This window comes from Helobdella robusta (genome assembly GCF_000326865.2).
Source record: "Helobdella robusta unplaced genomic scaffold HELROscaffold_51, whole genome shotgun sequence".
Taxonomy (NCBI): domain Eukaryota; kingdom Metazoa; phylum Annelida; class Clitellata; order Rhynchobdellida; family Glossiphoniidae; genus Helobdella; species Helobdella robusta.
The window spans coordinates 409729-433619 of NW_008705261.1; the positions used below are offsets into that span (position 1 = coordinate 409729).

The 23891-nt window shown below is 33.4% G+C and overlaps 2 protein-coding genes across 2 annotated transcripts; both read left to right on the forward strand.

The window, feature by feature from the left end:
- Window positions 1-2352: 2352 nt before the first annotated feature.
- On the forward strand, window positions 2353-12662 carry HELRODRAFT_178963 (hypothetical protein; the record flags this gene model as incomplete). Its single annotated transcript, XM_009027837.1, has 9 exons — window positions 2353-2446; window positions 4078-4314; window positions 8288-8512; window positions 8868-8927; window positions 10630-10784; window positions 11167-11293; window positions 11916-12070; window positions 12166-12210; window positions 12597-12662. The coding sequence occupies 9 exons, from the start codon at window positions 2353-2355 to the stop codon at window positions 12660-12662; spliced, it is 1164 nt and encodes a 387-aa protein (XP_009026085.1).
- Window positions 12663-14250: 1588 nt separating this feature from the next.
- Window positions 14251-22705, forward strand: HELRODRAFT_178964 (hypothetical protein; the record flags this gene model as incomplete). The annotated part of the gene is made up of 12 exons (XM_009027838.1): window positions 14251-14296; window positions 15237-15362; window positions 15854-15981; window positions 16053-16176; window positions 16323-16471; window positions 17098-17161; window positions 20633-20920; window positions 21109-21339; window positions 21400-21548; window positions 21682-21763; window positions 22224-22369; window positions 22550-22705. 12 exons carry the CDS (start codon window positions 14251-14253, stop codon window positions 22703-22705), a joined length of 1689 nt encoding a protein of 562 aa, XP_009026086.1.
- Between the last annotated feature and the right edge of the window lie 1186 nt (window positions 22706-23891).

The following is a 23891-nucleotide window of genomic DNA, read 5'->3' on the forward strand; positions in this document are numbered from 1 at the left end:
TNTATATTTGAAAAAAAAATATAAAATCAGTTTGGTCGTCAATGGTAACTGCGAAAAGGAATCTAGCAAAAATTAGAGATGTGCATACAAAGGAAATTGAATTGTTTCAGATTTATATATTAGTTTTCATTGTTGCTAAGCATAATCAAGAATTTTAGGAGATGTTGTGTACTGTGTAGTATTTTTGAGCAGAATCGACCATTTTTATACGTTAATAGTCGAGACTTTACTTGTGTTAATAGTGAAAATCTAAAGGAGCCTAGAGGAACCTCAAGACGTATACAAAAGTGGTTTAAATTTTAGTGATTTATTAATTGACCTAAAAGACATCTTTTGACAACACAGGCATTTGAAATTTCTAAAAAAAAATTTTTCACTCCACCCTACTGTATAATGCTAATCAAATAATTTCAGTTTGGCTGATAGAAAACTTAATAGTCACTGCCTCGAACGACTTTAGTTGTGGCAGGTCAATTTTTTTGAACCTAAAATAATTTCTAAAATAAACAATTTCACCATGAAAGGGATCTGAAGACCGTAAAAAATCAACTTATTTAAAACCTGGTGGCATTGTCAGTTTAAGGGAAACACTATCAGACGCCCTTTGTCAAGTCTCATTTAATATTAAAATATCTAAACCATCATCAAGTAATTCATAAACAAAATTAAACTTAGACATTGATCTTATATTGAGTAAACCAACATTCGGAGATTTTATGGATCTTTTTTAGAAACCTCACAATCTTCCAGCGATTAACTGGACTCTTGACGCGGTATAAAAAATTTCACTTATCGCTAGCTTTTTTAACTTTAGCTTCATCTACCATCTTACGAAAATCAGTTTGTTGTTCACGTCATATCATGACTAATTCTGATGCTTTTCAAATTATCTTCAATTGTTGATTTCTTCGCTAGGAAACCAAATTGATAATTTTTGATTGTGATGCACGACGTTAATCTTCTCTCAATGATTTTCTCGACAATTTTCAGGGATTGTTCTAACAGACGTACACCACGATATGATGAACAGTTCAGTGGATCACCTTTGCCTTTGTATAGCGGAACTGTCATGCTATAGTTCCATTCAGTCGGCATTGAGCAATTTCTCCAGATTTCACGGCAAAGTTGTGGTAATGTTTGGATACCTGCAGTACCAGATGCTTTGATAATGTCATTTGTGAGTCCAGAGGACCCTGCTGCCTTTCCATTCTTCATAGCTTTCAGAGCTTCTGTAAGCTCCTCTACTGTGATGTTTGGAATCGGACCTTCGATGGGTGGAGAGTCAAAGTTGACATTGATGGGATTTGTTTCATTTAACAGACGGTTGAAGTATTCTTTCCACTGTAGCTTGATCTCATCTAGTTCAAAGATCATCTCATTTTTGTCGTTTTTGATACATGAGGCGCCAACTATGTCTTGTTTCGTACGCTTTGCTTGTTTTGCTATACGATACAGAGATTTCATTTGTTCACCTTTGTTTTTAGTGAGCCACTTTCTGCACTGATCTGTCCGAGCCAGTGCAATTTGACGTCTTGCATAGTTGTTTTTCTCACGGAAAATTTTATGTTCATCAACAGACGTTGATTTTTGCCATTGCTTGTATGCAGCTTTCTTTTCAGCTATTGCATTTTGTACACTGTCATTCCACCACCAAGTGTCACGTTCATGCTGTACCAGTTTTCCCACAAACTGTAGTTGCAGCGTTTATCAAAACGGTTTTGTATGTACTCCAATCTGTACTGGCTTGCGATTGGTGGTCTAACTGTGTGGCCACAATCTGTTGAAAAAAACATTGGCAAACATGAGCAGCAAATTTTATTTTCCACAACATCATCACATTTCAAACATTTCTCTTTAGTCATTACTGCAGATAAACTAAAAAAATCTAGTGTTTTTGGCAACCCAGGTAATCAACCAATAAGAATCAAAAACTCTCTTAAAGTAAACTTCAAAACAAAACAAAATCTACCATAAAATAATCTCACTATTAAAACTGATAAAATAAATTACTTTTCAAAAATAAACGATGCAAATTACCAGCCAAGTCACCAAACATTATTTGCATTAGACTATCAAACCGAAAACACGTGTGTGTAGGTACGTACAGAAGTATACATTTTTTTTTACATAATTTTAGCCCCATTTAAAGTGAGTTTAACATAAATAACAACAACTTTTCACAACAAGGAGTCAATATAAAGTTTAAATAAATAATAGTCATCCGGCATTTTAAGCTCCAAAACTTTCAAATGGTAATTAGAATAATAAAATTTTAATTCTTTTATCATTTTTTTAAAATTATTTAACATTAAAATAGTTTGCTCGAGTTCTGAGAATCATTGTGGAGATGGTATGGAATGTAAAAACATCCAAGTCAGAGGCTCGTCCTACACGGAATGCGTTTGCATGGATGATGAGTACAGGACTAAAAAGGGGACTTGTGAAAGTTTGTCGTGTTCATTCGATCAATCATCCATTAATCCAATCAATTTTTTAGTCAACTACAAATTTTATAAATCACCATTTTTGTGATGACCAACAGAGCTCTCAATAGGTTTCATAGGTCAATTTCCCTCTAATTATTATTGAAACGTAGTCTTTCATGAAATATTAATTTCATCAAAATAAGTTTTAAATTCTTGAGTGGCATAAAACGAGATAATGCCTTAGTGTTTTTCGTTTCACTCACCGATTGAATTAGTTAGTTTTCAAAATATTTTGTAAACCTGGCTAAATTTTTTGTATAAGTATTTTCAGGCTACGATGTATAATAAATATTTGTTGAGGGTTTGCGAAGTTCTTCGAAGATTTGATTGAATGAATAAAATTTTAAATACAAAAATATTTGACTTCTACCTATTGTTCTAATATAGTCGCTTTCATATTGGTCAATATGAAAGTTGGTTGAGATTGATTTCGAATTAAGTAAGAGGGGATGTAGCGTTTGTATAAAGAAAGTTTTTTAAATTCTAAAATTTAAATATTTGAAACTATTTTTAGCTCTCTTTATATGGCTCAATATTGTCAGAATTATGAAATAATACTGACTAAAAATACTGCAAAATTTTCAATGCAAAATTTATTCACTCGATAGGGGGCGTGGTGCAAATTAATTTACTCGATAGGTTACGACGATTTTTTTTTGTTTTGCAATTTAGATGACGTCATAAATTATTACAAATTATTTTAAAATTTAATTAGTAGTTTTTTTTATTAATTGGACATACCTTGGAAATTTTTATGTTTTTAAACACCCGAAACAAAATCTAATTTTGCTTTGATAAGGAAGGGTGTGGAATCGAAGAGATGATAGACTGGGAGGTTGACTAGTTACCTCCGTCGATTAATAAAATTGTTATCGAATATTTTTACGCGTTCGTGTGTTACTCAGTAAAATCATATAATTCGAAAAAGCCCAGTGCCACACAGGACTGGTCGAACTCACGATAAAAATATACACAAAAATTATTGTCGGACCATAAAAAAATTTCCTGAGAAAGATAGAGGAGGAGATTACCTACCTCACACCACCAGTTGTTTTAATTGTTTTCATTTATAAATTTCCGACAATTAGCGCCCAACGTGGGGCTTTGTCATCATTTGGAAATTCTCATCATTAAAATCTCCGACAATATATATATATATAACTCACTGATACGGTGGAATCGACTTTCATGTTTAGTATCTAGCATTGAAGGTTATCATTTGATATTACAACAATTATAAAATGTTTTACAAAAAGTTTTTCATAACATGGGAGCATGGGAGCAAACGAAATGGGAGCACAGATCAGACTTTAATATTTTGCTAATAATCTCAGAGTGTTTTCTACAAAAACGTATAAAAGTTTCGTGCAAATGTGATTATAGAGCTAAATAGTGAGGGGTCGAAAGTTAATCAAGAATTAAACTGAAAAAGGGTCATTGTAGTTACCTAACAAAAAATTGATTTTTCGAGATATAATGTAAGAAATTTAACTGTAACAATATATATAATTTTAATGATCAAATATGAAGAATTTAAAAATAACAAAATGTAAAACTTATTTCTAAACATAAGTATACAAAAAAATTGCAGGATTAAATTACAAAAGAAATCTTGCTTTCAAAAAATTAGTATTATCAACTGATATATATATCGTTGACTACGGAAATTTCAGTAAAGAAAAATTGGTTGACGGGCAGATATTGGGCGAGAGTATGATTCATTTGGACTTTATTCCCAATAATGAAGTAGAATGGATTATTGTTGACTTGGAGGATGTGTACGAAGTTGGATACGTTGAATTGTACACTAGGTGGAATTATAAATACTGTTAGTTTAAATATGATGTTTCACATATTTATAGAAATTTCTAGTAAGAGTTTTAAATAAGTATAATTCGTGAAATCTAAAATGCCGTCAAAATTTCAACTCGCACAACTTGTTATAAAATTTTATATATAAGTTTTTGCTGGCGAAACATGTTATTTCATGCAACACTTGTTACAAGCATAGAAAATTATTAGAAATAATCTCTCTCGTTCTCATTTAAAAGAATTTTTTGCTACATTGGTTATTAATTGATTTTTAGATATTATCTTCAACTAAAATAAACTTCACAAGAAACACTAAGATAGATGTTGCATAGTTGATTTTTGACTGGCTCTACATATTCCAGTTAATTTTTGACGAGTACCCAACCAGATGTATTGTGTCTTGTCAATATTCAGCTTCAATCCATTTGCCAGCATCCATTCTGAGACAGTTCTGACACCTGTTTGAGTTCTGTCCGCTAGTTCCTGTCTTTCTTTGATATTACAGTAACTATACAGCTGTATATCATCTGCGTAAAGGTGACATTTCAAACCCGATGACTCAACAACTTCCACAATATCTGCCGAATAGAGAACATAGAGCAGAGGTCCCAGAATTGATCCCTCTGGAACTCCTTTCAACAGTGGGGAGGAAGCAGGATCAGAGCCATCAACATATACCGTTTGCGATCTGTCAAACCAATAGGATTCAAACCAGGCAAGGACCATTCCACTCAAGCCATATGACTTTGCAAGTCAATCAAGAAGGAGCTTGTGGTTGACCGTATCGAAAGCAGCTCCGACATCGAGCAGAGCCAAGAGAGAGATACTACCAGAATTAATAGCCTCATAAAATCATTGAAGATCTTTAGAATCGCTGTCTCAGTTGAGCGTCCAGAACAAAAACCTGATTGAAGTTCAGGGAAAAGTCGGTTTAGTTTCAGGTATGCGATCAATTGTTTGGCCACCAATTTCTCAATGAGTTTGGAAACAAACGTGAGGTTTGAAATCGGCCGATAGCTCCTAACATCACTCGTATCGGAACCAGCTTTTTTTTAGCTTAGGAAGTATGATAGCCCTTTTTTGACTCTCCAGCAGACATGACGATTGTAGTGATGCATTACATAATGCACATATATATGGCATCAGATATGGCGTAGTTAGCAAGTTGACTGCAAAGTATGATGCTCAAACTTAATCAAATAATTTTTCTAACGTCTCATCTCATGACGCTCCACCCATCGAAGGTCCGATTCCAGACATTACAGTAGAGAAGCTGACAGAAGCTCTGAAAGCTATGAAGGATGGAAAGGCTGCAGGGCCCTCTGGACTCACAAATGACATTATCAAAGCGTCTGGTACTGCAGGTATCCAAACGTTACTACAACTTTGCCGTGAAATCTGGAGAAATTGCTCAATGCCGACTGAATGGAACTATAGCATGACAGTTCCGCTATACAAAGGCAAAGGTGATCCACTGAACTGTTCATCATATCGTGGTGTACGTCTGTTAGAACATTCCCTGAAAATTGTCGAGAAAATCATTGAGATAAGATTAACGTCGTGCATCACAATCGGAAATGATCAATTTGGTTTTCTAGCGGGGAAATCAATAATTAATGCAATTCACATCCTTTGGCAACTGCATGAGAAGTACCTTGCAAAGCATCAACAACTATCACACATTTTTGTAGACCTTGAAAAAACATTTGATCGAGTTTCCCGTAAAGCATCAACAACTATCACACATTTTTGTAGACCTTGAAAAAACATTTGATCGAGTTCCCCGTAAAGCAATCAGGTGGAGTCTACGTCGACAACTCATTCCAGAATATCTTGTTCGACTTATGATGGAAATGTATACGAATACTAAGACTCTTGTCAGCACAACGGTTGGAAACACAGATGCATTTGACATCGGCGTTGGAGTTCACCAAGGCTCGATTCTCAGTCCACTGTTATTATAACTGTGATGGAAGAAGTCAACATCAACAGGATTCAAAGTCAACATTAACAAAACCAAAGCAATGAACACTGGTGAACCCATCCAATCCACAGCTACTGGACGATAGCCCTGTTCAGTTTGTAAAGCTGGTGTAGGTAACAATTCAATCAAGTGTCAGCAGTGTAACCAGTGGTGTCACAAACGTTGTTCAAAAATAATTGGTACTTTATCTAAAGCGTCCAATTTTGTTTGTACTGCTTGCATCAATCCACAACAACAAATTCGAAATAGCACTGTTTTTGAAGACATTAAAATAAAGAAAGTCACATCGTTTCAATATCTAGGGGATGTTCTGGATTGTACTGGAACAGCTGAAGCTGCCGTTCGAGCACGCATACGTGCAGCCTGGAATAAATGGCATCTCCTTGCCTCTATATTGATGCGGCGTGACATCCCACTACCACTACGATGAAGACTTTATAAATCTGTGATACGTCTGGTGTTGTTATATGGTGCAGAAACATGGCCAATGAAAACTAAACTGGAACAACAACTTCAACGAACCGACATGAAAATGCTCCGATGGATGCAACGAATTAGTCTGAAGGACCACATCAAATCTACCAAAATCCTGCGTCGTGCTGGTTTAGATGATATAAAGGACGAATGCCGGCAACGCCGTCTGCGGTGGTTTAGTCATGTCAAACGAAGTGGAAACAGTGTTGCAGATGTTGAAGTACACGTCCCAAAGTCTGTCCAAAGAAGTCCTAGTCGCAAACAATCGAGCAAGACATGAAAGCTCTAAATTTAAATGAAATGGATACAACTGATCGTCTAATTTGGCGCAAAAAGTTGATGGCAAAGAAAACAACGTCCTACCTCGGTGAACCGGGTCTCTGGACGCAAAACGAAGATTGATTGATTGATTTCATCACAGATGTAATTTGCAAATGTAACGCGTTACTCGGAGTTAGTTACCTCAAAAAGTAACTAATTACTATTTATGAAAAGTAATAATTACTGTAAGTGTAACTAGTTACAATTTTTGAGTAACTAAATTACAGTAACGTGTTATGGTAACGGTCTACTTCACAACACTGCATAGATATTGTTATAACCGACCCCTTTAACTTGTAGGGTACGGTTATTTCTCTTAACGTGGATTCTTGATTCCTAAGCAGACTTGCTTCCAGATGACTTTATCAGAAAGACAACAGTGATGGCTATCACTTGTATTGCCGTAATCGATCACTCGTTCGTTCGATCGTTAAATCGTTAGAATACAGCACAATAACTAATCGACAAATAAATCACGGAATACGATTATTCGTCAGTAGTTAAGTTTCTCTTGTCCGACTAATTACATTGAGTTCTCTATTCCTGGTAGTCTTTCCTGCAGTGAGTTTCCAGCTATCAAAATCTTACCTCTGTCACCGGTGTATAACCTCCTGAAGATCCCTCTAACACCAGTGTCGTAACCTCTTCGACCTCGTAACTACCAACACCGATGTTATAGCTTCAGTACTCGCTATATCTCCAACACCGTGTTGTAGCTTCCAACGCAAGTCAAGAGTTTGTTTATCCGTAGATTCAAGATCTCCGATAGATGAACACAACTACTTTAAATGCAAACTACGTCAAACGTTTATTTACTACCAGCAGTAATAGAAACATTAACTTAATCGTAATAACTACATAAAATCAAATTAATCACATTTACGTCAATTGTGATACGCCTTCTGATTAGCTGTACTCCACGTGTTATTCTCTTCGTCGCTCTTCTATCCTTCCTTTCCTTGTCCGTGTTCCGACTTATATAGTGGGTGATGCCGCGTCACGTGACTTTTACAACCGTTTTAATCGGCTCCGCCTATTAAATTACCAAGCGCTTCATTTTACTTTCTAATTACTAATTTTTTTTTCGCCTCCACGTCTGTAACAATATATATATGCATTTTCAAATCTCTATAAGAATAAATATGATTCATCATAAAAATCTTGTAAAAATATTTTTTAATAACAACGATATTGATAATATCAAATTAAGTGGACCGTGTAAAAGACCTGAAAGTAGGTCTCAACGAAACACTGGAGCTTGCAACAAAATCCAAAATTGGCAGTTACGAATTATGCGGCATAATTACTGAGGTACGTAAAGCGGGTCTTCCGATGAGAATTACCTGCCAAGGAAAAAAAACTGGTCGTTATGTCATCATACAACCAAGAACAATAAATTTGGGTCTTGGAATAAAAGAACTTGAAGTCTACGAAGGTGAGTTTGAAGAAAATATTCTCATTTTCACAGCATATTTTTTACGATTATGTTGTGCATTGTTAAAATTGGCATCTGAAGCTTTCGCCCAAGAAAATATTTTTTTGCAGGAATAGTAGGCCAAACAAAAATACCGACCTGATAATATAAAATAATGATTCAGATGTCTTGTCAGAATAGTGGAATTTTTGCCTGATGACAATTTTTGTTTTAATATTTTGCCAGGTGAAACTTTTCACAATTTAATTTAATTATTTGCAACTTCAAAAAAATAGTTACGTCGGTTTTTTTTACAATTTTTTCTGTAGTTTATTAACAGATGTATTAACAGCAAGCAATAATAAATTTGTTATAGAATTAGGACAAGAGTTGAACGACAACTCTTCGTCTTCCAATACTAATGATGCATCCTCAGGTAATGTTCATTTTCCGTCGTTCTACACGACTGTTATAACAACTGGCAAAATCATTTCAATGGCTAATAGATTAAAATTTAAAAACAGTTTACACTTCAATTTTCTCTCCACAAAATTTTAAACTATTCACTATATTCACTATATACACACTCTTTACTTTACTATATTGCTATCATTTATCTGCACCGTTTAATAAATCAATAAATATTCGGTTTTTTTCTAGTATTCTTAAATCAGCTATAAAGTTTTATCTATCTTTAAAAAATGCTGATCCCGGATGTTCTGAAAGTGATAAGCCCATATCCTAATTGCCGGTTTCCTCAAAGGTTTCTGAAAAACTTATGCTCCTAAGAATGTAAAAAATTTTAATCAAACTCAATATAATTATTAAAAATCAATAGGATTTTGTTCGTAAATCCTCATAAGGGCAAGCAATGGCTGAGTTGTATTGACCCCTGCTAACCATTTTTGAATCCAAAATGTTTGCTTTGAGGATTTTTTAGGATTTGAAATCGCCTTTGACGTTATCCACCACGAAATATTATTATCCAATTTGTCAGGCTATGGATTCCGAAGCGTTGCTCCTGAATGGTTCAGATCATCCTTGAACGATCGTAAGCAGTTTGTGTCAATGAAAGTGTTGAGTCTACGTTGTTCTCAGGAGTCGTTGGAACTACTGCTTTTCATATTGTTTGTCAACGACATTTTTTCGGTGTCAGATCGTAGTACCTTTTGCACAGAATACAGGAATGAAGTATTGCCTGGTAATTGTCCAAAGATGTTGTTTCGCGTAATGAACAATGAACTAGAAAAAATATTATTACTTTTAATTAAATTAAATTAAATGGTTTAAACCTTATAAAGCCCTGCCATATAAATTTGGTCCTAAAATAAAAACCAACAATGAAATATTATACAATGTCTTTTGGGAATTTACTTTCAGATTTTCAATGAAATTTGTTTACGCATTTGGTTTTACGATCACATTGGACATTTTTTTACGTAACAGATTCTAAACATAGATCAAATCAATAAGTATGTAGCTTTCATTTTTGTATATAAAGTCAGATATTATAATTAATATCAATTTATAAACTCCTTTAAATTCTTAAATTTATCAAATAGACAAGCGGAATGTAAAGTTTGGTGAAGAACAGGTCTGTCACAAATGATCAAAATTGAGCTGTAAGAGGAAATCAATTATGTAATAAAATTGTAGGCAATGAAACGGGATCTATGACTTAAAATTCTTTTAAAGGCATGTTTATCCAATCATTGTCGGGTCGTCAGAGTTTTTTGAATTTTGTAAGAAATGAAAAAACTTTTCCATTATCTGGTTTTATCATTATTTAGTGAAAAGTTAATTAGTACAACTCTAGCATTTATTGGACGAAACATCTCTGTTCAAATTTTTTCATGGAAGATTCGCAAATATTGTTCGGTTGAATTGTCTTGCTGGCAAATGTTCGTTCTGAGAAAAAACTGTAAATTAAATTAAGCTGAGATATATAAATGATGTAATTTTCATACTGTTTAATATTGTGTTTTTTATTCGCTTGCTGTTTTATATTAATTTGTACCTAGATTGGTTTGTGCATTAAATTAAATAAATTTGTCAAGTATAAATTTTTATAACGATTGTTTCCTTATTAAATTCAACTTAATTTCATAGTTTATAACAATTTTTCAATTAATGTAAAGATCAACCGAAAGGAAGCATTCGTCGTCAATCAGTTGACTTCATTGGATGTTTTGAGGTGTACAGTGCGACGTTCACTTCCTCTCAATCGAGCCTCATTTCTTGTCAAGATGCTTGTGAAAAATTTGACGATAAGAAATTAGTTTTTGCATTAAAGGTAGTTGATGTAATTTTGCTGTTTTTTGACAAATTTTAAAACCTGGTAACTACTCAAACAACCTTTATACAATCATTTAAATGTAAGCCAACATTATACACCACAATTGTTTGGCTGGATTGGTTACAAAATTTAACTGATACAGAAATTGAAATAAAATACTTTTTTTTGTATGGTGGTTTCTAGCTTTGTGTCTAATATCATTTCTACGCCTCTGTTAGTATACGAACGTTTTATTCACCAGTGTTCGACTTGTTATGAAGAAGTCAGGTCATACATTTAAATAATATTTTACCCTATTTATTTCTCAACTCTCAATTATTTTAATGGAAAAATAAATAAACGGTCTAAAATTTCATAACGGAAATTTAATGAACTTTAGAGTTTTAGAGTCAAAGTTCGACCAAAAAATATAAATATTACATCAGTTTATATTAGAATTGGTAACATATTACAAAATAATTTGTTCCTGAAATGTGATACGGACAAAACTATTTCTCTGTATTCTGGTAACCGTATAATTTGTTAGTAATTAAAATATATAGGCTTTTTCGCCATTTATTTTTATTTCTTATGAATGTTATATTATGTTTTAATGTATTCTTATTATTCAAAACCACATACAGTTACCGAAGTAACACATATGCGCAATAATTTTTCAGATCTTACAAAAACTTGTTAAAAAATTAATCAAAAATGGATAACATTACACAAAATTAAACAATATTAAACTTCATTTAAACGAAATTGCAAGACACATTGAATGTAATGTCTGTAACTGCATTGAAAGCATATATGTATATTCTACGTATATAATGATTGAAAGGATGGAACCTGTTTCTGCGGGTTGGATGTTGATCGTATGTTCCATGCAGAATCACTCGACAGCTGTCAACCACATTTCGCCGTTTACGCTAGTGCGTGACATGTAGATATTTTTTTTTTACACAATTTTTTAATTTATTATTATTTATTACAGAGTTGATATATGCTCTGCAGAGTTTTATTTGATGTAACTTTAACTGATATCTAAAAAATATTTTATAATAAATATTCTGAAGCTTTACAGAAATATTTCAAAATAATATTTGATTTAATTCAGTCATTCATTTTCATTTTTTTGGTAACTAGGCAGGAGGGTGTTTTCAGCATCACCGATAGGATGCTTCAAAGATACAAACCTAGAGTCAATGTCAGGTTCAACTCTCAACCTGACAAGGAAATTAGCTTATGCGTCCTGCTTTTCCTACTGCGAGCATCATTATGCCAAACATTTTGCTATTAAGGTTATCTACACACACATACACACACACACATGCACACTTACACACACAGTTGCGCAACCACACGTTGTTATATATTTACACACACGCATCTACAGGATACCAAGTGTTTGTGTGGTTACTTGTACAACGCGGTTGAGCAGGTTTCAATAAACGAATGCGTGATTACTTGTTCAGATGGTATTAATAAATCATGTGGTGGCAACAATCGCTATTCGCTCTACAGTCGTAAGCTCTGTTTTGATTGAATTATTTGTTTACAGCAGTTTTGAGATATTTGTTTACTAATTTTTAAATTTTTGTTATTATTACTATTATAGTTAGTATTATTGATATTTTTAGTAGCAGTAGCAATAGTAGTTAGTGTTATTTACGACACGTCTCTTCTTGAGACCCTAGCCGGTAAATTTGATTTTGGTTCTTATTAATTAATAATTTAATTCTCGTTTAACACTGGAAGCACTATCAATTGCTGCATAGTGCCAGATTGTGATTTTCAACAAATTGATATTTTTATATCTATGTCTAGATTTGTGTGGCGCTTTTCGCTTTTCGCTTGACTCATTGTGAGGAACATCTTGTGGATCTTGTTTGATAGAATTAATAAAAACATTTCCTGAAAATATTTTTACATAGTTTATTTTTGAAAAAAAAAATTCAGTAAAACACAGGTCGTTTATGAGTCCTAATTTTGGTCCGGTGCTAGCCAGGTGAGCTATTTTTAACGTTTAGTCCCATTAGCCAACAACGTTTATCAAGTTTGTCATTTTTTGCTAAAGATCATGTGATGATTTCATGGCGCCGAATCTATACAGCTGGATATTATCAACATACAAATAAAATTGTAGGCCACTTTTTATATTGTAATGATGTCAGACATGTATAACGCGTACAGGAGTAGCCCGAAGGCTAATTTTTTGGAACCCCTTACATAAAAGCTTAACTTGCTACATCCGATCCGTGGATACCCACCTTTTGTGTCCTTGATAAAAAATGTGATGCAAACAAATCCAAAGCTGAGCCATCGATGCCGTACGATAGCTTGAGTCGATTCAGCAAAATTTATGATCGACGGTTTCCTATGCAGCAACAACGACAAGTTAGGGCAATTATGGCAATGTTTTCATCGTCGATTCTATCAAACACATCTGTAAGTACTTTTCACCAGGCCGTCTCTGTTGAGTGACGTTTCCGTAGTACTGATTGCCGACACTAAGTACTGGGTATCGATCACGTAACTAACTTACTAAGTCATTAACTAGTCTATTAACAATTTATTTCATTTGTTTTTTCAAACCATTACTTTCATTTTATTTTCTATGCTTTTCATGCTTAAACATTTTTCTCCGTTATTTAATTTTCGCTATCACTTTTATACTATTGCCTTGCATGCTGTAACAGTTTCTACGTTTGTCAGATTCTGTTTTTTTTCGCATAATAATATAATTAATAATAATAAAAACTAATTTCAATTATGGTATTAAAGCGTTGTTTTAAGATAATTCAATAGCTGCTGGTAATTATCTTTTGAATTATATTTAAGATAAAATTTAGATTTGATATTGACCTATATCTGCTGATCAAATCTGAATGTAGATTTGCTTTTTTAACAACGGATTGCTTTTTTTGGGAAACTTGGAAGATTTAATGGAGTGATGCTGTTTTGACAATCTGCAGTTGAAATAGGATCAAATTGTCTAATAAGTCTTTTAGTATCAGTTTTTGGACTGAATTAAAAAACATTGTTTTGAGGGCGAGTATTATATAATTGATTTTAATTCTACACCTGAAGTCACGTCAAAATGATAAAAACGATAAAAATTTTGCGAATACACTGGTTGATATAAAGTAACATCCGAATTTGAAGGGAGGTACAGGCTAATATCATATGCCTATAGGGAAACAGTCGACAACGCACTTCACTATTTTTTGCACGTTAAGGATGAAACTATATTTCATACGTGGTGAAAGAACTTAATTAACTGTGATCAGATACGATTGGCGGATCTATAATGATGTTATAAACTTTTAGATAAACCGGGTGATGAATAACCCACCTTTTACATGCGTTGGTGTTTAAACGTGTTAAAAGTAACCAAATGTCGACAGTAAACTTGCTAGCTGATTAGCATATAAATTGGTCTGGTTAGCTGAATAGCCTGTGAATTTGTAATGTTTTCAATATGTACGTTAATATCACTAACAATTGCAACCTGTTCACCAAATTCGGTTGGTTTTTCTAAAAGCTGACGGAATTTAACTAAAATCACTTGTGATATTTTTGATGAGCTCGGCTTTTACATAGAAACCTAAATTATTTTGTCTGAGCGATATGGAAGCAAAGTGACACAACGTTCTAAAATTCAACACGTTTCAAAAAGTAATTTTATGTCAATCTTAGTGAATCAATGGGAGTCTCTCAGAATTATGTCCTCTCCACCACCTGGATGACAAACTGACTGTTTGACTACTCCTGTTCTTGGTTTTTTTTGGCAGCATCAAATCAACAACGCTTGTTGAAGAAAGACATCTTCTGTGATAGAAGCTGACTATAAACAATGGTTTAAACACTGAAATTTTCAGCAAAAATAAATTAGCCACATAGAGATATTTTCATAAAAAGCCGTTTACGTTCAAGTGTTCAACTTTCAACAATTTGACGCTGTTTTGTAAACTCGTATCTCGTTTTTGCGATTAGTATGAAAAGGCCATATACGGGGTTTGAACGCGGCTTTTTAGTTTCTCTTAAGGCATACAACTCGAAAGCATATTTATTAGCATAAATATATACAGCTGTTCTAACAAATCGACTTTTGAAATTATTCAAACCAGATTGAAAAGATTAAAATCACATTTTAAAAATTAAAAAGGCAAAAATCAGAAAAACAAATATGTTTCATTGATACAAATATACAAAAAATCTGACATCTACAGCTATAATAATGTAAATACAATCATAAACGCTCCGTCCGTTTGAGCCGATGAAGACAAATGTGTTCGAGACTTTAAGCAGAGTCGAATTGACTCCATCGGCTCGGCTTGATTCGGACAGCTTCGCCCAGACTTAACAACACTGGTAGCAGTTAAGATCGTAATAAAGAGTGAAATTTTGTATTAAGAAATTTCATGTTGATACTCAAAATTAATTAATTTTTTATGAAATTTTTAGTGTATGGCACTTTTGACTTTCGTGGTAAACCTCGAAATAATTTTTGTTTCAACTCTAAACAATCAACTGGATGCCGATCCAACGAATGCAGCAAGGGGTGGAAAGGAGAACTATGCGATATTCGAGGTACGTTCGTCAATCTCAGCCCGATATATTGAAATTGTAACACTATGGACTCAAAATCACTTCATCTCGATATATTGAATGAACACTGGATCAAGGATGACACTACTTATCATCCTTGATCCAGGTTCCAAATAAGTCCAGATTTAATTAAACCGAATAAGTATGATGTTATAATTCAAACATTTTTAATTTCAAACTGTTGAAACAGATTGTAATGTAAACAATGGTGACTGTGGTAAGAATCAGTGCGTGGAAATTAAAATTTCTAATTATAAAGCTACAGTTATATGTAGAATTCCAGATGGTTTCAAAGTGTCTAAGAAAGGAAATCTTTTTAGTTTGTATTCGGAGACTTCAAATTTGTGTATAGAAAATTTGATATGAATCATGTTTTGTAAAATTTGTAATATTTGAGCGTCGTAGTTGTGCTGCAAATCTGCAGCAAATTGTTGAAGATTTTTATGAAATTATTTTATTAACTGACTATCAAGGAACACACGTGATGTATCTTGGATGTTACTGGAGTGTTGTCATTGAGAAGACCACACTTGTTCAATCCTATGCAGATTGCAAGAGCTTCTGTTTGTCCGTGGAGAACATTTTCATGATTGGCTTGCAAGTAGGTTCTTGATGATTTGTAAGTAAGAATAACAAAAATTTGAATGAAAATCTGCAAACGTTGAACGACAGAGGGGTGAGGCATGCCACTGCCTGAGTAGTGCAAAATATCCAGTCAGTTCATCTCATTGTAATATGAAATGTTCCAATGATTACGATTCGTGCGGCGGCCTCGAGTTCTTCTCTGTTTATCAAAGTTATTCACCTTTGTTTTTTATCGTTTAATTTTTTGTTTAATTTTTTAAATATTAAAATAGGCAACAGTTTAAATGAATAAATTAGGTTTATTCTTAAAATTGTACGTTCGTTAAATGTTGATAGAATTATTTTATACTTCATCAGTTAAAGAAAAATTGGATTTCAGCAAATCTTTAGTGAGTTTAGATAAATTCAACGTCAGTAGTCACTTTAACTTATCAGTATCTTCATGGACAATCGAGAAGTGCATGTTAACTTGCTTTGAAAAATATTTCCGCTATTCTACATTAAAGGTTTGTTGCTAATTTTAACTACTTTCTGAAACTTTTAAAAGTTTGATTGGCTTTACATTTGTATTCACACTAGTAAATTCAATAATCTTAGTTAATCCTTTGAGTGATTATTCAATTGTTGCCTTCCGAATTTTCTTTTGATTTTTGATTACATAAATCGATTTAGACATAGGAGAATGAAACTCAAAATTGAATATAACTCCACTGCTATTGATACAGAACGAGCCGGATAAAGAACCGATTTGTTTTTGTTCTAATCCATCCGACAGTGGTGGTGCAATAACATGTTTGAAAAATTTGGACGCTTTGTCCAACTGTTCAGTTAAATGTCCCGGTAATAAACTTCAAATATGTTCTGGAATAAATTGTCAGCCAAGAAGAACAAGTACGATAAAGTTTATTTTATTTAGCTTCTGTTGGTTTTATTTTGATTAATCAAAATTAGAAATCAGAATTTTTTTGTTTGTTCTACTAGCTTTTAAAATTTTTTTTCATCTAAATTTAAGAAAAATTATTATAAAATTGCCAAAAATTTTGTAATACTTTCCAATATTAAATAAGATTCTAGGCACTTTGAACATCAAACCGCTTTTTCATATCAATCGTACTGTAAATCAACCGATCAGACTACAATGACTTGCAAAGATGGGTGCCAACCAGGTTGGATGAATAAATCATGTGACGAGAGAGGTTGGATATTCTTTCTGGATTTGTTTGTGATTTTTCATGAATATTATAGATTAATTAAAAATTTTATTAACACTCATAATTTCCGTATTTGTTTTCACGTTCTAAATCTCTCATAATTTACATTTTATCGAATTCGTTTCGTTGTTTCCACTTCCTTCCATTTCTTGACAGATCTTACAAATTTCTTTATCCAGTTTCTCAACTTCAGCAGTACAGCTTTATTCAGCCGTCATTCTTCAATTTGTAAATATGTCTAAAAGTCCGAATTTTTTCCGACTTTTTTAAAATAATTTTCGGCATTACACGTTCTCTCTTATGATTCTGGTTATCAACTTTTGACTCCAACAATTTTTTTAAATATATTCTTTTTTTCAAATCTTTTTTTCTAAAAATTAAACATATCTTACACTGGATGCAACTGAATTTAAGACTGCCTCAGTACATAAATTGAAAATAAACTCGTTATAACTATTTTCTTCTGTTTTGAATTTTTACCTACTCAAACTTTTCAAAGAAACACATATTGTTGGGTAATTTGCATGCATGCATGCATAATTAAAATCTACCAAATTTTTAACTTTTGAAAGTTTACGATTGAGCTTTTCTATATTTCTAACAGTAATTTTGTAACTATCCTTCAATTTATTAAAATTAATAAAAAAATCGTTGGTGTTCATGGTGAAGACGATAATTATATATATATATTTATTGAATTAAAATAATATTATTATTAGTGACAACCAATTTGGTTTCAGACCTAATTTTTCAACTGAATTAGCTGTGTTGCATTTAGCCCACACAGTGATTTAATGACGGTATTTTGACGGTTGGCGTTTTTATAGATTTATCAAAAGCGTTTGATATGATTAACCATGACATCCTACTTATCATACTGTATTCCTATGGTGTTAGAGGTCTAGTACATTTATGGTTCTGCTCATATGCTCATATCTTAAGAATGGGAAACAATTTGTTAATATTGGTGATCACTGTTCGGAGACTCTTTATATCAGTTTTGGAGTTCCTCAAGGTTCCATTTTAGGACCTTTTCTTTTTACACTATTTATTAACGACTTGTGTCATGCCTCTGAAATAGCCATATTTGTTCTGTATGCGGATGACACCACTATTCTTTTCCACACCAAGAATCCTGCAAATGATTCGTCTATAATAAATGGTGAACTTGAAAAAATAGTTAACTGGTATACCTTAAATAAGCTTAGAATCAACTATTCAAAATGCAGTTATTTAATATTTGGTCCGAGGATTTTAACAAATTCTTTGTCTGACTTAAATATTAATATTAACACTAACAATATTGCCCGATCTGATTCAATTAGGTTTCTTTGAGTCTTAGTTAAAGATAATCTTTCCTGGGACAACCATATTAATTTTATTTCTGACAAATTTAACAAATTAATAGGTATACTACACAAGATCAAACATAAACTAAATAGAAATATACTTCTGGAACTGTATAACACACTCGTTTATCTTCATCTCGTTTATTGTAACTTACTTTGGGGTAATTGTTCTGCTGTGCACTTGAATCAGGTCAAACGTTGTCAAAACCGTTTCATTCGTTTGTTATTAAATCTCCATCCGTTTTGCTCTGTTTCAAAATATTACCCCTCCTCTCTCCTCAACACCCAAGTTTCACCACTATATACCATCGCTGCTCTCCCACATGCTTTATATACCCTCCCTTTCATCTTCACTGACCATTTCTTCCAACACAATACCCCACCCAGTTCCCTAAATTTCATCCATCCCACACGAACTCTAGCCGTATCAGCACTTAAACATCCCCATCCGCGTTCAGCTTAACCCCTAAATAAACAAAGCTTTCCACTCTTTCAATACCACCACTCAACCCCGTACTTGCGTCCGTCTTATTAATCACACTATGAACACATTTCTTACATTTGAACGTGCCTTCCACCTTTTTCAGTGCCCCCATCACACCACTACATCTCTTATGCACCCACTTCTGACATCCTATACACAATACCGAGTTAGCCTTCACTCTCCTGTCACATACCCCACAGGAGTCTATTTTACTTATCACTAAATTTCATCCATCCCACACAAACTCTAGCCGTATCAGCACTTAAACATCCCCATCCGCGTTCAGCTTAACCCCTAAATAAACAAAGTTTTCCACTCTTTCAATACCACCACTCAAGCCCGTACTTGCGTCCGTCTTATTAATCACACTATGAACACATTTCTTACATTTGAACGTGCCTTCCACCTTTTTCAGTGCCCCCATCACACCACTACATCTCTTATGCACCCACTTCTGACATCCTATACACAATACCGAGTTAGCCTTCACTCTCCTGTCACATACCCCAAAGGAGTCTATTTTACTTATCACTCGCTCCTCACCTTTCCCACTCACCATTACCTTCGTCTTACCAATATTAATTTTTAACCTTTTCTTTTCAATAACACTTTTCCATCTGTCAAATTTTAGCTGCAATTCTTCTATGCTATCAGCCATCAAGACTAAATCATCTGCATACAAAATCTCAAATAACAACCCCTCCATTATGTTTCCACACACAACATCCATCACAATTGCAAACAAAAACGGTGATAACACTTATCCTTGATGCTTTCCTACCTTAACACTAAAAGCGTCCGACATCCCCCTTCCGACCCTCACCTTTGTCTTCGCCCCTTCATACAGCTGCATCACAGCTTTTACAAGTCTCTCATTTACTCCTTTCTTCCTCAACGCCTATTCAATGACCTTCCTCGGTACTCGATCAAAAGCCTTTTCTAGATCCACAAAACACATGTACAATCTTGTTTCTTCTTTCTATAATTCTCCTGCAACATTCTCACCATGAACAACGCATCCACCGTTCCCCTGCTAGGCATAAACCCACACTGCAAGGAACTTTGCTTTGTTTAAAGAAACTATATAAACGAAACCTGCACTGAATATGATATATAAAAAATCGAAATAAGGCCTTATCTGCATGATGAATTAGAGTAACAACGGTTTTATTAAATTTTCATGATGAACTGGGATAATTAATTATATTTCCAACAAATTTAACAATTTTCAGTAAATTCTTATAAAGAAAATTGAAAAGACAAACTTTAACTTGATTAATGTCAGCAATTTAGTAGAATTCAAACAATTCCTATATATATATATATATATACATATATATTATACTGTATATATATATATATATATATATATATATATATATAATTTTTCGACACCACCAATTGTCCAGATTGTTCGATGAACCGTGACATTTGCAAGCCGTTGCTCTGTCAGCAAACAAACGTTATGGGGAAGGAATATTCTGAATGTGTCTGCCAGCGAAATTACTACGCAATAAGTTTTTCTAATTGTTTCCGTTAGAAATATTTTTTCCCAGTTTTTCAAAATCATACATAGTGTAAAAAATTTGGTAATTATCAACAACACATTAATTCTGTTCAAAGGTCTTCCAAACACAGTGAACTTGGCATTTGGTAGGAAGGTTATAGCAGAAACTTTAAATGTGAGTCATTTTCAGGAATCCATCTTAGGTAAATCAGGTCTAGATTCACAACAACTTGCCTGGCAATATGCAGTAGATGGATTGATGGTGGAGTGGAACGTTGTTAGTTTGCTCTATGCGAACAGTGACAATTTGTCTTTCGTTGGTTGGATGGCTGTTGATCTGGAAGATGAATATCAGATAGAAACTATCGTTATTTATCCTAGGGAGTGTGACCATCGATGCAAAAGTTAAAAAATTCTATATCTTATTGGATAATATTTTGTAATACTTTTTTCAAAAGATAGAAAATTAATTTTGTAATATATTTTACCATGTTGTTATCATTTGACTTTGAGCTGGTTTCGATGTTGAGAGGGTTTTTAGAAATTTGTAAAAACATTTTTTAGAAAAGTATCTCGTTTTAATGTTTTGAAGGTGCAATTGTTGTGACTCTCAACTCGTCCGACTCGAAATCAGCTGTTTGTGGAAAATATCCAGAAAATATATCAAATTGTAATAAGAACGATATAATCAACATCACTTGCAAGGACATGGGGCATAAAACTAGATACGTTATTATCACAAAAGATGTTGACGTCGATAAAAACAATGCAAATAAAGGCGAAGGTGAATTTGTTTTCAACGAAGTCGAAGTCTACGGAGCTGGTACGTTTTAATGGCTTTATAGTTTCAATAGTTTATTTATTATTAATTTATTATTTCCAGTCAGAAAACCTAATCCATTTGTCTATGTCGGCTGTTTTCAAGAATTTTCCTATTTCAACTCATCCGAAGATCCCAAGCACAGTAACGATGCTGATTGTTACAAATTTTGTGAGGGATCCAATGTAGAAAATTCAATTTTTTCTATTTACGTAAGCTCACCTTACATTTTTATGAGCTTTTTTCATAGATTTTTTCCAAAATTTGAATGTAATGCAATTTTTCTTATTTGTAAAGTGACTTTCATTAATAAATGATGAAATGATGATCTTCTAATGTTTTTAGAAACAAGCTTGTTACTGTGGCACAGATGCTAATATTCAAATAGATATGTCCATTTCCTGCGAAGAATATACCGTCTTTTCAAGTTAATACTATTTTCTTTTAGGAAAACCGATTTAATTCACCTTATTGTTGACTTTTTGTTAATAAATGTTATATTTTCTAGATAAAATGTCAACAGGCCATCATGCAAAATAACATCATAAATTTCATGTTTTGAGTTTATTTATGATTTATATTCTACAAAAATACTGCGATTTAAAGACTTCCAACCGGTTTTTAATCAAATTAGTTGTTGATTAATCCGAATATTAACATATTCAGTGAAAATAATTGCTAATTATTTATTTTAGTCTTATTAACTTTCTAAAAAGCTATGTATGCATTATAGTTTATTGCGTTTCAAAACATCAACAACAGTTTCAAAAATTTACAATAATTTTAAAATTAACTCAGGTTTGATTGTCAATTAAAGTAATTTAAATTTAATTTTCAATTTTAATAATTAATTTACTAACATGTAAGCTAAATTATTAAAACTGCAGCTCGATTGAACAAGCCAAGTTACTTGGGTTGTTTCCATGAGGACACAATCTTATCGAGAGCACAGTCAAGAAAAGAGGTTGATACACCATTCAAATCATGCATGCTATATTGCAATGCCTACCAATTTGAAGAATTCGCAATCATGGTAGTTATCTTTGATTACAATTAATTTCGTTTGATTGAGACAAACTATTGTTAAAAGGAATGAATCAACAAAGTTTATTGTAAATTTTTATTATTAGCGTTATATATCATAACATGATTACAATATTTTCTACTTCTTTCTCGTGCCTCACTCCTTCTTTCGCGTGCCTCATCCTTTCAGGATATTGGCGACCATTGGCCTCCACAAAACCCGATCTTTAACACTGTAGTAGTTGAAATGTATGGTATTCAACAAGTAACGCAAGGACTTCACAAATGTAATTTGCTGTCGTCTGCGATCTCTTCCCCCGACAATCTTTCCAGTAGAAAACCCTAACTCATTGCTTCCTTTCGCATGATGTGACCAAAAAACTTTAACTTTCCCTATCGGATTATTTGTAGTAATTTCCCCTTTTCATAACCGGACTGTTTTAATACATCCTCATTGGATGCATGTCACGGTCCTTGGCAGGAATGGATTGTAATACCTCCAAAGCGGAGCCTCCTAGTGCTAACACCAATGCCGTCGCTTGTTCTCTCGTATACTACCCGTAGCTGAGTGCTGCTGTTTCAAACTGAGTCTGGTTGCTTGTTTCTAATTCCCAAGTGATTCTTACTATTTCTCAATGGTGCTCCCGTTCTAGTCCGTCGACTCGTTCGTTTATTTCGTCCTTTTTCTGGCCAACTTTTTTGCTTAACTCGTCAAATTGCTGGTCCATTTTATCAATCCGTTCATCTAATTCTGCTTTGAAGTTTTTTGTTTGCTGTTCAATCTTATTGTTTATTCTGTCGAACCTATCGTTTAATTCTATTCTGAAATCTTCTGATTGCTGGTCGATCTTGTCGCGTTTTAAATTTTTTTAATTCGGCTAACAAAGCATCTGAAAAGTCGAACTTATCCGGATGGATTTCTTCTTTTATTAGAGCGTCCTTTAGGCGGTTTATCAAAACTGCCTTCGCTTCTTCCGATTTGAGGTTTCTTTGTCGTAGTTCTTTCCTCATATAAACATATAAATAAATAAATATAATAAACTAATCATATAAATAAACTAATCAAAATAACTACATAAATTACATTTACGATTTCGCTTTCTCTTTCCTTGTAACCTCAACTGCTTGTAAGCCTCGCTCGTAGGTCGTATTTACAGCCAATTTTTAGCGTAGACAGGTCTCCCTGCCCAGGACTTTCCTCTATCCGCCACCTGGGGACGCGCCTCATAGCCAGTGCACCCCAGCATGAAGCACAATCAAATAATAATCAACAACAATCAAATAATAATTAATGTAGCGAAATTCAATCAGTCCCGCGGTTATAACATTATCATAAATACATAAACAACAAAATGATTTCAAACTTAAGCAATTTTGTTGGTTACGCTAAGCCCATCCAAGTGATGTTACTATCTTGATTACTTTGAACTAATGGCCGATTAACACCCCAAAAACTGGAACTAATAGATGAGAGATTGTTATAAAGTTTTGCATTGTATGTTTGTAGTTGCAACTGAACATGAACCTCTAAC